Here is a 17,834-nt window from a genome sequence, read left to right on the forward strand (position 1 = left end):
CTAACAGCCTAATTTCATCGTTCATACTAAATTGGCCCTAGTGTGTGAATGTGAGTGTGAATGTTGTCTGTCTATCTGTGTTGGCCCTGTGATGAGGTGGCGACTTGTCCAGGGTGTACCCCGCCTTCCGCCCGAATGCAGCTGAGATAGGCTCCAGCACCCCCGCGACCCCGTAAGGGACAAGCGGTAGAAAATGGATGGATGGATGTTAATGAGCCAGTCAATATATTCAGTTTGTTTGTGAATGTCACGACCCTCCAGTCTTTTCATCCAAGTTGATTGAAAAATGAAGAAAACAAAGAATCAACAGACGAACGTTCATTTTCAGTTCTAGTCATACTTCGCATTTTTTAAATACATGTTTATATTTCCTACAATGTTTTTCTTCTCTCCGAAAACGTCCATTGCAATCAGTTGTGCAAATGGTGCGATGACGTCTACTAGCGACTCGTGGCAACTTTTAGGACAGCCAATAGCGACTTTCCTTACTGCGTTTTGTGTGTTTGTCTGCTGTGTTTCTATACATCTGTGTGTCTCTATTGTGCACTTTTTGTACGGAGACACTGTAACTCTGGACTTGTCCAACATATTAGAGCAGTGATTCCCAAACTGTGGTACATGGACCACTAGTCAAGTCGTGTGTATAAAGTGTCATGTCTTGGTGATCATGTTTAATTTGGCTATGTTCTGTTTGGTTTGTGCACTCTGTCAGTTTCTGTTTTTTCACTCCCTGTTTTGTTTCCATGACTACCAATCAGTTCACCTGTCCTCACGACTCACGCACCTGTACTCATTTGGACTCATGCACCTGTTGTTAATCATGTCTGTGTTATTTAAGCTTTTCATTTTCTGTTGGTCGGCCTGGCGACATCACATTCATGCTCTGCACTCTTGACACGCTGCTTACTCTGTCCAGGTCATAGTTCATGCTGCTCTTTTCTTGCCACGTAAGTTTTTTGTTTATTCAAGCCACTGTTTTGTACCTCCGCTGTGAGCGCCTTTTTGTTTTTTGTTTTTTTCCATAGTTCTGCCTTTGTGCGAGTTTTGTTTTATTAGCCAAGTTTGTTCCCCACCTTGTGCGCGCCTCTTGTTTATACTTTTTATAATCTATTATTAAATCATGCCTTGTCCGGTCCAATTCTTATGCATCTCGGGAAAACAAACCACGCCACAGTCCAAGTCTTGACATAAAGAGAGTATGGCCAACTAAACAACAGACGCCATCTTTGCTACCAAGGACGTGTGCAGCTGTGCCCGAGGTGCATGCAATTGCTGTTGTTTTGACATTAGGTTTTCTAACAAAATAAACCAAAATAATTTGTCTATACATGGTTCTAAACATACTCCAGCTCATAAACTTACAATAAAACATGCTGTTATTTTGTGAAAGTATATTTTTGCGGCCGTATTTGACGCACTCTGCTGCTACATTCCTGCAGTGTTTTGTGACCAGCAGGCTCTCTAACACGCATTCACAATAAACGTACAAAAAATATACAGAACGACCAAAAAAATAATTTATTACCCTCATTTTGCCAAAATATTCAATAACTTTGGACCAACAATCACTGAGAAATTGTGTGGAGTATGTCAACTGTGGTGGCTGCCTCCAATGTATTTGTAATCACTCATTACGTATTATTATAACTGATCTTCCTTTTTTGTAATATGCTAAGTCAATGAGTGTACTTTTGTAGTTCTTTCCCTATATTTCTGCACAATAAGTCAAATATGGTAACACTGGTGAGCAGTAGAGAATATGGAGTGATTTTTGGCCCAGAACATATTTTTCCTTATTCATTATTGACGTATGTCTTGCCACTTTATATTGTATGTTTTTTTTATGAGATTTTCAGATCATTTTCCCATCTATTTACTACTCTTCTGCTGTTACCGAATTGCATTATTTTTGTTTCACTGAGTTTTTGTCAACCCATCTCTTTATTTTGTTTATTTCTTCTATTGTAATTTGCATTAGCTTCTGTGTGTTCTCTGAACAAAACGCAGTCGTTGTGTCATGTTTACCTGGCACAAGACGCTGTGATCGGTGGCTCTCCAGCGCTGACGACACACCTTCACTTCCTATACTTTGTCTTCCTTCCGGGTTGTGGGGAAAGCGTAGGTAGGCAGGTAGGTAGATGGGTAGATAGATAGATAGATAGATAGATAGATAGATAGATAGATAGATAGATAGATAGATAGATAGATAGATAGATAGATAGATAGATAGATGGATAGCACGCCCTACTGGACAAAGCACGTGATGACATGTTCGCTGTCTTGTTATGTTGGGGTGGCAGACAGGAAGACAAGGACAGGAAGTAGATGTGTTTCCTAGCAAGATGAGGATGACACTATACAAGTCGGGATCTGTCCCAGTCGCGAGAAAATGCTCGCCATGCACTTTGGCGTGCCAAGCATGTCCACACTTCCTGCGGGGGGCTGACAGACACCTGGGCTGAGAGGGAAAATAAGGGCACACCTCAGAGTGGAATTTGTGAGCATCAGGGAGGAAACGGGTGATGTGTTGAAATCTCCTCTCTCTTCTTCGTCCGCAGCAACTACGAGGAGAACTGCTGTGTGCGGCCACTTTATATCAATTTCCGCCAGGATTTGGGCTGGAGGTGGATCCATCAGCCCGAGGGTTACTACGCCAACTTCTGCTCGGGTCCTTGTCCTTACCTACGCAGCGCTGACACCACCCACAGCACGGTGAGGCAAACCCCAGCCCCAGTTCACATCATCAACCTTTTCTGATCCTCCTTCTGTTCGCTCCACTCAAAGCTGCTGAGTCTGTACAACACCTTGAACCCGGAGGCGTCGGCCTCGCCCTGCTGCGTCCCCCAGGACCTGGAGCCCCTCACCATCCTCTACTACGTGGGCCGCTCGCCTAAAGTGGAGCAGCTGTCCAACATGGTTGTCAAGTCCTGCAAGTGCAGCTAGGAGGAGCACGAAGACACGTCCTGCACTACTCAGGAGCGGCTCCAAGAGCTTTGAAGAGCTCCTTCTTCAGCCTCATGCGACCCAGCTCCATCTCACAGACCACGTCAAGACTGATGATGCCGTCAAACCCATCAGACCTCTCCATGACCCTTCTTTAACCATCTTTCTTACGTTCCTATTTCATATTCCAGCATTTTCTACATTCTCATCCTGTTTTGATCAAAAGGAGAACAGAACAAAACTTGTCTTGGAATGACCACTGCATTCTTAAGGACGTAGAAACATCGCAGTCCAAAAGAACGTTGAAAAAAAAAAAAAAACGACTGAAAAGAAAGCCTGAACTCAGCATGACACGACACAAAGGACGCGTTTGGATGTCCGAGCTGGAAAGCAATGCTGTGCTACACTGTGTATTTAGGATTAAATGCTGTTGAACAAAAAATATGATACAAATGCTGGAAACCAACCTACTCCAAGTCGTAGTTCAACGGGGATGCTGATACCTCTGCATTGCAACAAGGATTATTTCACTTGAAAGTAACGCCTGTCTGTTGTGTGAGAGCGCGGGATGGGCATTGGACTGCATTTCCTTGATTGGCTAGCAATTAATACATGAATTGTCTTTGTGTTATTTTAATATTATTTTTCATGGACTGGAAGATTCTGCCTCTGAATGTTCCAAACTCCTGTTTCCATGCTGGTGTCACAAAGAGCAGAATAATGCTGTGCCAAAGAGTGAATGTAGCTTCACCTCAAGTCAACAAGTAGTAAACGCCACAATTTCTTCAAGACAATCCAATCCAATTTACACAATGACTAATGTATGGCCATCTTGAATGAGAGTGTGGATGTCACCACGTGAACACTAACTTAGATCACAAACTGTAAATTATGTTCTTATTACTCCTGGAAACACACCTTTTTTTAATTAAAATGACAGTTGGGTAGACTTCTTTAGTAGTGTTGGGAATGTTTTTATCTATGCCACATTATTGAGCACTTCGACAATTATTTCAAAACAAAGAGATTAATAACACTTGAATTTCGATTAATCGTGGTTAATAACAGTAAATTACTTGGAAAGACCCCAATATTTTGACACAAATGCAATTTTATTGTCAGAATGTCATACAGTAACATTTTAAAAATATTTTTACTTGAATGCACTACATTTATTTAATCAAACAGTTGTATCCAAAGTCCTGTCTGAGTGTATTTTGAAACAAAATGATCCAGCAAGCACCCCAGTCGGAGACTCCTCACTCATCTTTGCTCCGACTAATGCATTGACCTGATCACATGACATGTATAACAACTTTCAGGTAACCATCCGTGGATTTGTGGGAAAAACAAATTGCTTGATTAATCTGTGTTAATACATGATTAATGCAATATTATTTATGTGATTAATCACACGTGTTAACTTTGACAGCCCCAAATTACCGTATTTTTCGGAGTATAAGTCGCACCGGAGTATAAGTCGCACCTGCCGAAAATGCATAATAAAGAAGGAAAAAAACATATAAATCGCACTGGAGCCCGGCCAAACTATGAAAAAAACTGCGACTTATAGTCCGAAAAATACGGTAAAGGTTATGATGGAGTCAATCCATACAACCAGAACCATAGAGTACATTTGGATATGATTGCCATGTCTCATTTTACTACAGCCTCAATGAGTCCAATAAAGGAGTGACCATATTGTAAACAGTCAAGGATTGTCGGTAAACTAAACTGCATTCGTGCAGTAGAACACTGATTTGGATTCTTGTAATAAAGCATGCGCTGGAATAAATACACGGCATGACGTTGGACGTGACAGCCGTGCACCGTGAATGTTACAAGACAATCCAAAAATTTGTGCAAAAATAATCACCAGCAGGTTTAAAACTGACATGCGCAAAATTCAAGTATTTCTTTCAAAGGGATCACAAACATACTTAATTTATAGCTGCACAACAAAACACGTTTTAATAACAAAACCCCGAGTTTACTCTTTAGGCACTTACAAAATGAAGTACACCCCTCACATATCAGCATTCTTCTCATAAGGCACTATAGAATTGAAACATGGATATACTTAAAAGTAGTCAGTGTACACCTTAGTCAGTGTACACCTTGTATAGCAGTATAGAGAAAGTTGGGGCTACATGAGTGGTGCCCAGCACTGGGGAGCTGTGGTTCCATGGGGGAAAACATGAATTCCAACATGTACTCTGACATTCTGAAACAGAGCATGGTTCCATGCTTTTGGTAAACCTTGCTGAGGAAGGTGCAGGTGGTCCACACCTGAACCCAACCCAGTGTCCCCTCTTCAAATAAAGAATAGAAGGTAAAAGGTGTCTGACATCCACCAGCTTCATCACTTCATCATGGAAGACAATTCTAGTGACAATCTGTGAGGCGCTGGTGAATTACATGACCAAGAGGTTTAAGGCAGTCACAATATGTGCTCACCTAAACGTTTGTGATGTGTACTCACTTGTGTCGCCAGCTTTTTAGACATTTATGGCTGTGAGTTGATTTTCAGAGGACAGTAAATTTAATACAGAAGTACCTCAACTTATAAGCTTTATTGGTGCCGTGATGGCACTCTTAAAACGCGTGTATATCAAATCACCATCCCATATTGAAATTAATTTAAATCAATTATATTGGTACTTCCTCCCCCCGCCCTCCACAAAAAAGCACTATTTTAACATGTAACATGCCTTATAAAAACAAAAATATATTTTACAAAACAAATGTATAAAAACAATACTATACAATGTAGTACAAACAACTACAGTAGTTTTATGAAATAGTGTAATTAAAGTATGTACAGTATTTACCTTGGAGAGCAGACTTCTACGGTATCTTCTCAGTCAAACACACCATCAGCAGCTTTTCCATATTTTCATGGATAAATGTCCGCTATTTAGATATTATTTTAACATTATTGGTTCAGTATGGTGCAGACGAGCAGTGATGCGCTCATACTGCTTCGCCATGTTTTTGATGATTTAATTATTTAATTCATTGAATATAATCCACTTCTTCCTCTCAGCACTGTCCTTCATTTCATTGTCATGCTTGGAAAAACTAAGATTTAGCTACAAACTAATGCGAGCGAGTAAGACCGGATGTTTTGAGCAGATCTTACGGTGTTCACTCACCGTGACGTTTGCTATGCCATCTAATGGCGGGGAGGATTTGAACTCAAATTTAAGCTTGGTCGCTTAAAGCATAAGAATTAGCCGAGAGAGAGCTCAAACACTCTTAAGTTGAGGTACCACTGTACTGCTATACAAGCTGTACATGGACTACTCTATAAGTTATTTCCTTTCTACAGTATTGTCCTTTAAGACAGTGTTTTTCAACCTTTTTTGAGCCAAGGCACATTTTTTGCGTTGAAAAAATCCGGTGGCACACCACCAGCAGACATCAGTAAAAAACGAAACTCAGTTGATAGTAAAAAGTCATCGTCGCAATTGTTGGATATGACTTTAAAGCATAACCAAGCATGCATCAATATAGCTCTTGTCTCAAAGTAGGTGTACTATCACCACCTGTCACATCACACCCTGACTTATTTGGACTTTATTGCGGTTTTCCTGTGTGTAGTGTTTTAGTTCTTGTCTTGCGCTCCTATTTTGGTGGCATTTTCTCTTTTTTTTGGTATTTTCCTGTAGCAGTTTCATGTCTTCCTTTGAGCGATATTTCCCGCATCTACTTTGTTTTAGCAATCAAGAAAATTTCAGTTGTTTTTATCCTTCTTTGTGGGGACATTGTTGATTGTCATGTCATGTTCGGATGTACTTTGCGGATGCCGTCTTTGCTCCACAGTAAGTCTTTGCTGTCGTCCAGCATTCTTTTTTTGTTTACTTTGCAGCAAGTTCAGTTTTAGTCTCGTTCTGCATGGCCTTCCCTAAGCTTCAATGCCTTTTCTTAGGGGCACTTACCTTTTGTTTATTTTTGGTTTAAGCATTAGATACCTTTTTACCGCCACACTGCCTCTCGCTGTTTCCGACATCTACAAAGCAATTAGCTACCTGCTGCCACCTACTGATATGGAAGAGTATTACACGGTGCCGAGCTCTAGACAGCACCGACACTTAACAACAACACATCATTTGCAGACAATAATTACCGGTTTGCCAAAAGTATTTTTAACCCAAATAGGTGAAATTAGATAATCTCCCACGGCACACCAGACTGTATCTCATGGCACACTAGTGTGCCGCGGCACAGTGGTTGAAAAACACTGCCTTAAGACAATGTAACAACATGGTGGCTGAAATAAGAGGGCTGTACTCATTTTGTGAGATATCCATGAGGATGCTGGTCCACATGTGTGCCATTATCTTCATTGTACACCAACTTGAGGTTCTTCTTTTGCTGTGTTCTGAGCTGCCCTAGGGGCCCAACATGGCCGACTTACAATGCAAATGTAGAATAACACAATCATTAAATTGGGTTCATCCATAAAAACATCAACAATTTAAAGAAAGGTTGCTATAATTAAACGCATCCTTTGGCCAGAGAGGAGCGCAGAGTCCGATTTGGTAACTGTTTGTTTTCGTGCTGGACTGGAAGTCCGTGTCTAATGCCAGGAACTTCTCTGCATGCTCACCATTCATGGGATGTCTCTCACTGGAGGTTGGCTTCAACGGAATTGCTAGCATACTAAATGCCAACCGGGCATCTGCTGAAAGATATCCGCCTGTGAAATCTTTCCGTGGCATGGAGAGAATGAAGGAGGGCAACAGTTGGAGCGCAGACCGCAGTGCAGGCTGGAAAAGGCCACGTGCTCTTGGGCTGCACAACAAAATCCCAGCCTGCGTCAAAGACGGGAATTCCGTGCCTAGCACGCCATCATCTCCTGCCATGGCCGCGGCGGTATGACAGACAATTTAATAGGCATGTTTTTTTTCCTGCTGTTGTTCTTACCCAGAATGCACCTCTGTGCCAGTTACATGCAGAGACACCTGTCAGGCCAGCAGAGTGACAGGACGCGCCTCTGGTCACCTTGCTGTCATCTGGGACTCTGCTCCCGGCCCTGAAGCAACTTGCGGTACACAGAAAGTCCTGCAGAAGCCACACGTGATCAATTTAGTCGACGATGGTCAGAAATTGCGTGAGAGGGTTTCATCAGTCTTGATTATAATGCCTGTTAGTACATGACAACATACGCGTAGAGCAGTACAGGGATGACATCAGGGCAATCAATATGATTGGACCCTTAGATGGACGCCATTACATCATTCTGTCCATGACGTCTTCTATTTGCTTCTTGCAACAACAACAAAAAGTCCAATGTTTTAGTACTAAGAGGAGTTATTAGCTGACCTGTCACAGTCCAACCACATTTTTTGCTGTTTTATTGAGTTGCAAACCACTGAAAGATTGCTGTTGCAGCACAACTTGTAGAGCGATCAAAATGTTCCTGAGTTTAAACAATTCATAATTTGATATGATATTGAGAACTATACACTGTACTGTATAATCTATAAATATCAGTTATGTACTTTAATGACCACATTTACTGTAACTAGAACCAGGGGCAGACTTACCTTTAGGCAAACATAGGCAGTTGCCTGGGGGCCCCCATATGTATCATGAACATGTATAATAAAGTTGTCTTCTATTTAAAACAAGTATTTATTTATGTTTGTCTTAATTTGTGCGCTTAAAATCAATCAGTTATGATCGTTTTAAGAGCTGCCCCTCCCTTTTCAGGCAATTAACTATTCCATGTCACTGCGCATGTGCCGACTTGATTCAGGAAGATGTTCCAAAACAGACTTTTGGATTTGGTGAGGTTTACCCAAGTGGAGCGGAGAAGAGGGGAAGGCGAGAAGAAAACAGTTTTTATTTAAACTACCCTTTTACTCACAGTCACCGAATGTACTGTAGGTGCTCGTGCAACAGCACCAATTGGCACAAGGTGACGTAGAGAGTGACGCATTTCATCACAAGTATTGAAGCGTTAGAAATTGTACATTTTGGAACCAAGTGTATGGCAGGCAGGAACTCCTAAGTCACGTCTCTCGTTCCGACACGCCCATTGTCATTCGTTCTCTTTTTCCCACCAGTCACACACCTGCGGCCATCACAATAATAGAGCTGCGCGTCACATCTGGTCCAACTGCGCTAACAAAAAATGGCTTACTCTACATAAAATGTTGAGTAATATTCCTATCACATTACAGTAAAAAGGTTGGGATCAATGATACTCATTGTGCAGCTCGCCAGCTTGAATATGCAGTTTGCATAGTAGTTTGTAACAAATAATAGCAAAATACCATGTTGTTTTTGTTATGTGGAGGGCCCCCGTGGCTGTTTGCCAAATGACGAAATACGCCTCAGGCTTGAATGTCATGTCACTTAGTGGAGGGCAAAACGCCACCATTCCGCCATTATTATTCTGGGTGGGGGCTGTTCTTCTGACGCCACAGTGACTCAAACTGTGATGATGAAATCCTGTACAACACCTTTATCCAGTTCTTCACCAAAATATTATGCATTCTTCTTCCCTGGGGTATGTGCCACCCCTCTATAATATTGTAAATTTAGTATAATGTTAGTATTTCTATTTATTGTGTCATTAAACAATTAAGTTGCACAAAATGCAAACTGTGCAATGAGAGGCATGTGAGTACACAATCTAAAATCTAGAATAAATAGCAGTTAATTTACAAACCCCGTTTCCATATGTGTTGGGAAATTGTGTTAGATGTAAATATAAACGGAATACATCCATCCATCCATTTTCTACCGATTATTCCCTTTGGGGTCGCGGGGGGCGCTGGAGCCTATCTCAGCTACAATCGGGCGGAAGGCGGGGTACACCCTGGACAAGTCGCCACCTCATCGCAGGGCCAACACAGATAGACAGACAACATTCACACTCACATCCACACACTAGGGCCAATTTAGTGTTGCCAATCAACTTATCCCCAGGTACATGTCTTTGGAGGTGGGAGGAAGCCGGAGCACCCGGAGGGAACCCACGCAGTCACGGGGAGAACATGCAAACTCCACACAGAAAGATCCCGATACAATGATTTGCAAATCATTATCAACCCATATTCAGTTGAATATGCTACAAAGACAACATATTTAATGTTCAAACTGATAAACATATTTTCTTTTGCAAATAATCATTAACTTTAGAATTTGATGCCAGCAACACGTGACAAAGAAGTTGGGAAAGGTGGCAATAAATACTGATAAAGTTGAGGAATGCTCATCAAACACTTATTTGGAACATCCTACAGATGTGCAGGCTAATTGGGAACAGGTGGGTGCCATGATTGGGTACAAAAACAGCTTCCCAAAAAATGCTCAGTCTTTCGCAAGAAAGGATGGGGCGAGGTACACCCCTTTGTCCACAACTGCGTGAGCAAATAGTCAAACAGTTTAAGAACAACGTTTCTCAAAGTGCAATTGCAAGAAATGTTAGGGATTTCAACATCTACGGTCCATAATATCATCAAAAGGTTCAGAGAATCTGGAGAAATCACTCCACGTAAGCGGCATGGCCGGAAACCAACATTGAATGACCGTGACCTTCAATCCCTCAGACGGCACTGTATCAAAAACCGACATCAATCTCTAAAGGATATCACCACATGGGCTCAGGAACACTTCAGAAAACCACTGTCACTAAATACAGTTGGTCGCTACATCTGTAAGTGCAAGTTAAAGCTCTACTATGCAAAGCGAAAACCATTTATCAACAACATCCAGAAACGCTGCCGGCTTCTCTGGGCCCGAGATCATCTAAGATGGACTCATGCAAAGTGGAAAAGTGTTCTGTGGTCTGACGAGTCCACATTTCAAATTGTTTTTGGAAATATTCGACATCGTGTCATCCGGACCAAAGGGGAAGCGTACCATCCAGACTGTTATCGACGCAAAGTTCAAAAGCCAGCATCTGTGATGGTATGGGGGTGCATTAGTGCCCAAGGCATGGGTAACTTATCTGTGAAGGCACCATTAATGCTGAAAGGTACATACAGGTTTTGGAACAACATATGCTTCCACCTAAGCGCAGTCTTTTTCACGGACGCCCCTGCATATTTCAGCAAGACAATGCCAAGCCACATTCAGCATGTGTCACAACAGCGTGGCTTCGTAAAAAAAAGAGTGCGGGTACTTTCCTGGCCCACCTGCAGTCCAGACCTGTTTCCCATCGAAAATGTGTGGCGCATTATGAAGCGTAAAATACGACAGCGGAGACCCCGGACTGTTGAACGACTGAAGCTCTACATAAAACAAGAATGGGAAATAATTCCACTTTCAAATCGTTTATTGAGTGTTGTTAAAAGAAAAGGTGATGTAACACAGTGGTGAACATGCCCTTTCCCAACTACTTTGGCACGTGTTGCAGCCATGAAATTCTAAGTTAAATATTTTTTGCAAAAAAAAAAAAAAAAAGTTTATGAGTTTGAACATCAAATATCTTGTCTTTGTAGTGCATTCAATTGAATATGGGTTGAAAAGGATTTGCAAATCATTGTATTCCGTTTATATTTACATCCAACACAATTTCCCAACTCATATGGAAACGGGGTTTGTATTTTTATAGACTATTGTATAACCTTAATACCCTTTCTGGGGTTAATACATTGTTTCCATCAGATATATAAATTTAAACTAACATTTGACTCTGAAACAAATTGATTAAGTTTACATAAACTTCTACGCAAAATGTGATTACATATTTATGTTAGATCTTCAACTGCACATTTTAGAAGCATACAGTTTGACACAATAAAAAAAAAGCATCATGAGGGAGGGATACGACTGCGATGGATCCTTTTATTTGTGCTCACTGCTTGGCGTCCCAGTCTATCGCCTGGCCCGCCGCCAGGTATCTAGTAGAAAAGGCATTGCGACTACAGTTTGAGCTGCCGTGTGCATTTGTGCTCCCAAACAGTATTCCCTTTCATTCCCTTTCCGCACACTCTTGTTTATCTTGGTGCTCGTCTACGCCGTGAGGCCTGACTGAGATGGAAAAATGACTTCCAGGCCGATGACATGGCAGCTTGAAGCAGCTTCCTGTAGCTCAGCAAAAGGGAGATAAAGTGAAAAGTATGATCACCCCATCCCATTCCATGCCTGTTGTCTAATAACACCTAAGACAACACGTGGGTAACAAAGTATGTCTTTGCAGGCTGCAATGCACCCCAGTTATGGTATTTTATTTTATATTCATGTATTGTTGAGTACAATACACATTTCTGTACTAAACTATTTCAGTGGTACCAGCTTGGCCATCTTTTGGTGTTTTAAATGCATGATATGGTACTAATAGGGTGGCACTAGACGATCTGCAGTCCAGTGACAGCGCTAAAAGCTATGGTGAGAGCCTCATTTTTCAACGTTTCGTGGTTATGATACACTACCGTAAATTATAAACAGAAAAATGTACAAAAAATGTACAAGAAAGAGTACTAGTTATGTCCCTGTGGTTAACGTTTTGCCCTTCATTATGTCCCCCTAGCGTAAGGCAGACTCTTCTGATAGCAGTGAGTCAAAGAAAAGGAAAGCCATCACCGTGGAAGTGAAATAAGACAATAGAAAAATGGCCGGAAAGGGGCAAAATGTACCGACATTACCCGCGTGCTATGTTTGACGTTAGACCAGTGGTTCTCAAACTTTTTGTTACGGCGCACGCGCGCTCCGTGCTTCCCTCTTCTGCGGGAGCGCTCAGGGGCTCCGCTGTGAGCACCAGACACGCCCCCGCTCTCGCCACGCAGACCGTTCCCACACTCTGCTGCAGCCGGAGGCAATCAACGACCAACGCACCTGGCTTTGATGAGGGACGACAGCATAAAGAGACTCGCCGCTGACTTCTCTTCGTCGAAACGTAGCTCTGCTCGCAGTAAGCTTCACGTCTCTGACTTCCCTCTTGATCTCGCTCGTTGCTTGTTTCCTTGTGCCCTTTTTCCTGATCCCATTTTTGTCTCTCGTTCTCCCCACAGTGCCGGGTCTCAGCTTTTGCTGTGTACCTCCGCTGCAGCTTTTCCCTCCTGGACTTTGTTTGCTCTTCCCAATCCTTGACCCCGTTTTGGACTTCCGGACTCCTCTCCCCTGCCTTCGACCTCCGCTCGGACCTCGGACCCCCCTTAGCTTCTTCCCCCTTGGACTTGGACGCTGAACATTCAACACGCACCTCAACAAACCTCACGGTATTTTCATATGGTTAATTTCCTCACATAGCCTTCCATACAAACACATAGTAGCATACACACCCCATGCACTCATCAAGCACTCAATAAACCTGTTGAGCTTGATCCACTGTTGCTGTGCCGTCTCCTTAGACCATAGTGCCATAGAGCTCTCCCCTATCCTACACTCACTCTTCTGTGAATGCTACCGGACTGCAACAACACCCACACTGTGGAAAACTGCAACCATCATCCCACAGAACTCAACCATTACTGCCCCATAGCCCTCACATCCATAATTATGAAGTGCCTGGAGAAACTGCTGCTTTACATCATCCTTCCAGTTGTTACCCCACACCTGGACCCCCTCCAATTTGCCTACAGGGCCAGGAGGGGCACAGAGGATGCTGTGGCCTGCCTGCTGCATCTCCTCCTTCAGCATCTGGACTCCCCAGGCAACTTTGCCAGGATCCTCTTGGTGGACTTCAGCTCCACCTTCAACTCCCTACAGAAGCATCTACTGATCCGGAAGCTACACCTGCTCAACATCCCCCCTCAGCTGATCCACCTCACCCACAACTTCCTCACCGACCGACTGCAAGCAGTAAGGGTGGGCTCAAACACATCCCCGATGCTTACCATCAACACCGGGGTCCCACAGGGATGTGTGTTGAGCCCTTTCCTGTACACACTCTACACCAATGACTGCCGTAGCATCTCACCCACCACAACATACTTAAAATACTCAGATGACACAGCCATTCTCGCACTGCTCTCCAACAGTCAATCCAACCTGGACTATTATAACACAGTCAAACATTTCACAGAGTCATGCACAGCCAGTTATCTGGAAATCAACGTCAATAAAACAAAATAAATATGGTTCAACCCCCCCTCACCTCAGCACCCCATCATCATAAACACACAAACAGTTAAAACAGTCGACACTTTTAAATAGCTGGGCGTAACCTTGGACAATAAACTCACCTTTGATCAGCACACCACGGACATTCAAAAAAGAAGTCAACAAAGACTGTCAGCCATTCGAAAACTCAAAGGACTATACGTTGCACCTCACCTCCTGTTATTACTTTACCAAAGCATTGTTCAACCTATCCTTCTGTACTGTTCCACATGTTTTTTCACCATGCTTTCTGTAACCAACCGGACCAAACTCACACGCATTACAAACATAGCAGCTAAAATCATCGGCCTACCCACACCCAACATTTCAGACTTAGACCACAGGTCCATCACTCGACTGGCAAAAACAATAGTCCAGGATATCACTCACCCACTACACCAATACATCATCCCACTACCATCAGGGCGCAGGTACAGAACTATCAAATTCCGGAGGGCCCGCCTCAGGAAAAGCCTTATCCCTGCAGCTAGAGCCGCCCTTAACAAGGCCCGGCCGACCTGTCTGACAAGCCTGTAAATGTGTGTTGGTCATGTAGGATGTCTTTTTGTTATTTTTGTTTTGTGATGTGTAATGTCTATTGTTTAGATGTATGGCAGTGAAAAATAAATTTCCCCAAGGGGACCAATAAATATAAATCTAAATCTAAATCTTCCCCAGTCCGACATAACACTTTTTTCACAAAAACTTTTTTACCACCATAACGACCAACATTTAAATACAGCAGCATATTATCCATCCTCGCTCTCAACTCTTCTACTTGACCCTCCACCTTGGCTCAAGCATCCAGTGCCATGGCGAACAAAATGCATACGGACGTCGATCGAGTCCTGCTACATCATTAACCCTGGCTGTTTTCCAGAAGTGACGTAAGGCAGATGTGACAAATGTTTGTTTACTTTCAAGATGTCGTCACATACGATGTTCAGCTTTGCTTGTGCTCTTTTTACTTTTTTTAACCTGTCTTTTTTAAGAAATGTGATTGGAGCGCATACTTGTTGGTCACAAAAAACATTCATGAGGTTTGGTTCTTTTATGAATTTATTATGGGTCTACTGAAAATGTGACCAAATCTGCTGGGTCAAAAGTATACATACAGCAATGTTAATATTTGCTTACATGTCCCTTGGCAAGTTTCACTGCAATAAGGCGCTTTTGGTAGCCATCCACAAGCTTCTGGCAAGCTTCTGGTTGAATTTTTGACCACTCCTCTTGACAAAATTGGTGCAGTTCAGCTAAATCTGTTGGTTTTCTGAAATGGACTTGTTTCTTCAACATTGTTCACATGTTCTCAATGGGATTTAAGACAGGACTTTGGGAAGGCCATTCTAAAACCTTAATTCTAGCCTGATTTAGCCATTCCTTTACCACTTTTGACGTGTGTTTGGGGTCATTGTCCTGTTGGAACACCCAACTGCGCCCAAGACCCAATCTCCGGCTGATGATTTTAGGTTGTCCTGAAGAATTTGGAGATAATCCTCCTTTTTCATTGTCCCATTTACTCTCTGTAAAGCACCAGTTCCATTGGCAGCAAAACAGGCACAGAGCATAATACTACCAATACCATGCTTGACAGTAGGAATGGTGTTCCTGGGTTTAAAGGCCTCACCTTTTCTCTTCCAAACATATTGCTGAGTATTGTGGCCTAAAAGGCCACATTTTTGTTTTATCTGACCACAGAACTTTCCTCCAGAAGGTCTTTTCTTTGTCCATGTGATGTCAGATAAAACAAAAGTTGAGCTGTTTGGCCACAATACCCAGCAATATGTTTGGAGGAGAAAAGGTGAGGCTTTTAATCCCAGGAACACCATACCTACAGTCATGCATGGTGGTGGTAGTATTATGCTCTGGGCCTGTTTTGCTGCCAATGGAACTGGTGCTTTACAGAGAGTAAATGAGACAATGAAAAAGGAGGATTAACTCCACATTCTTCAGGACAACCTAAAATCATCAGCCTGGAGGTTGGGTCTTGGGCACAGTTGGGTGTTCCAACAGGACAATGACCCCAAACACAAGTCAAAAGTGGTAAAGGAATGGCTGAATCAGGCTAGAATTAAGGTTTTAGAATGGCCTTCCCAAAGTCCTGACTTAAAGGTGTGGACAATGCTGAAGAAACAAGTTAATGTCAGAAAACCAACACATTTAGCTGAACTGCACCAATTTTGTCAAGAGGAGTGGTCAGAAATTCAACCAGAAGCTTGTGGATGGCTACCAAAAGCAGCTTATTGCAGTGAAACTTGCCAAGGGACATGTAAGCAAATATTAACATTGCTGTATGTATACTTTTGACCCAGCAGATTTGGTCACATTTTCAGTAGAACCATAATAAATTCATAAAAGAACCAAACTTCATGAATGTTTTTTGTGACAAACAAGTATGTGCTCCAATCACTCTATCACAAAAAAATAAGAGTTTTAGAAATTATTGGAAACTCAAGACAGCCATGACATTATGTTCTTTACAAGTGTATGTCAACTTTTGACCACAACTGTATATATGTGTGTGTGTATATATATATATATCTATCTATCTATCTATCTATGTAGATGGATAGATAGATAGATAGATAGATAGATAGATAGATAGATAGATAGATAGATAGATAGATAGATAGATAGATAGATAGATAGATAGATTTTCATTAAAAAAGCATATTCCATGTATTTTTGGTTTAAATTAAAACATTTCAAACAAAAATGGCTATGTGTACTAAAAATAGTAATACTACAGTAATATTGGCCACTAGAGGTCCATCCATCCATTTTCTACCGCTTGTTCCTTTCGGGGTCAGCTGCATTCGGGCGGAGGCGGGGTACACCCTGGACAAGTCGCCACCTCAGACCACTAGAGGTGACCAAACTAATCAGAGCATGCTGTTCAGGCCCTCCTTTACGGATGAAAAATGACTATGTGGGTGTCATTTCATGTCTAGGGGACTATCATAATGTTAACAAAATGCATTTAGAAGGTTTTTTGTGCTCCAGCTATGGAAATATTTGACTCATAATTGATAATTTCTACTTTGCAGAAATTATCTTACCACTTTTAGGCACAGAACCAATTAAGGGGCAAAAGCAGGGAATTACTATATTTTACAGGTTTTGAAAATGAAAAACATCAAAACGGATCATTTGATTGTTCAGTCTGCGGCCCTCAATTAAAAGACTTAGGACACACCTGCTTTAGATTGTCAAGATCATCATCAAGGATAAAATTGTTATTCTTAAACACGTGAAAAGATCTGGACAGTGATAACTAAGCAGCATAGTGGTGTCATTATTGAGAGTTCATCCTCTAAACACAGCATATCCTCGTACTGTATTGGCTTTGGCCCTGACTGTGGTAAATTAATGTCCACAAAGTAAGAACTATTGATAATTGATCTAATAGGGTCGTATCGCTGTTAATTGGTTCCGGACATGAACTGATATAAACAAATTACAACAGAGTAGGTATCATTAAGTATAAATCAGATATCTATATGTTTACAACTTTCTAAATACATTTTTAAACAATATGAGACGTCCAGACATGAAATAACCCCCTTAAATCACCTTTACGGTAATCCAATATAGTAACTACCTGAGGATGAGTTAATCAGTGGCCACAATACTGAACAGCGCACTCTGATTGGTCTCCTCTAGTGGCCAATACTACTGTAGTATTGATATTTTTTGTTTATTTAGCCATTTGTAAGCTTATAGAATATGCTTTAAAAAAAAAAAATTACAAAAAAAAAACACTTCCAAAAATCTACGATGTGGTAAGCCACGATATTTGAAGTGCAATGTGGCGAGGAAAGACTGTATTT

General features: G+C 41.9%; 2 protein-coding genes across 2 annotated transcripts in view; one reads left to right on the forward strand and one right to left on the reverse strand.

Moving 5' to 3' along the window:
• tgfb3 (transforming growth factor, beta 3) overlaps positions 1-3,895 on the forward strand; it is a 36,940-nt gene extending 33,045 nt beyond the window's left edge. The window contains exons 6-7 of the mRNA XM_061968741.2: positions 2,559-2,712; positions 2,785-3,895. Of these exons, the coding sequence (XP_061824725.1) occupies positions 2,559-2,712; positions 2,785-2,943 (313 nt within the window). The 3' untranslated portion in view covers positions 2,944-3,895. The remainder of the gene's footprint in view (positions 1-2,558; positions 2,713-2,784) is intronic.
• A 143-nt stretch (positions 3,896-4,038) lies between these two features.
• Positions 4,039-17,834, reverse strand: part of ttll5 (tubulin tyrosine ligase-like family, member 5) — a 161,427-nt gene continuing 147,631 nt past the window's right edge. Inside the window, exon 30 of the mRNA XM_061968736.2 lies at positions 4,039-8,010. Coding sequence (XP_061824720.2) covers positions 7,958-8,010 — 53 coding nt within the window. The 3' untranslated portion in view covers positions 4,039-7,957. The remainder of the gene's footprint in view (positions 8,011-17,834) is intronic.

Source organism: Nerophis lumbriciformis, linkage group LG08 (assembly GCF_033978685.3).
Source record: "Nerophis lumbriciformis linkage group LG08, RoL_Nlum_v2.1, whole genome shotgun sequence".
In the NCBI taxonomy this organism is placed as follows: Eukaryota; Metazoa; Chordata; class Actinopteri; order Syngnathiformes; family Syngnathidae; genus Nerophis; species Nerophis lumbriciformis.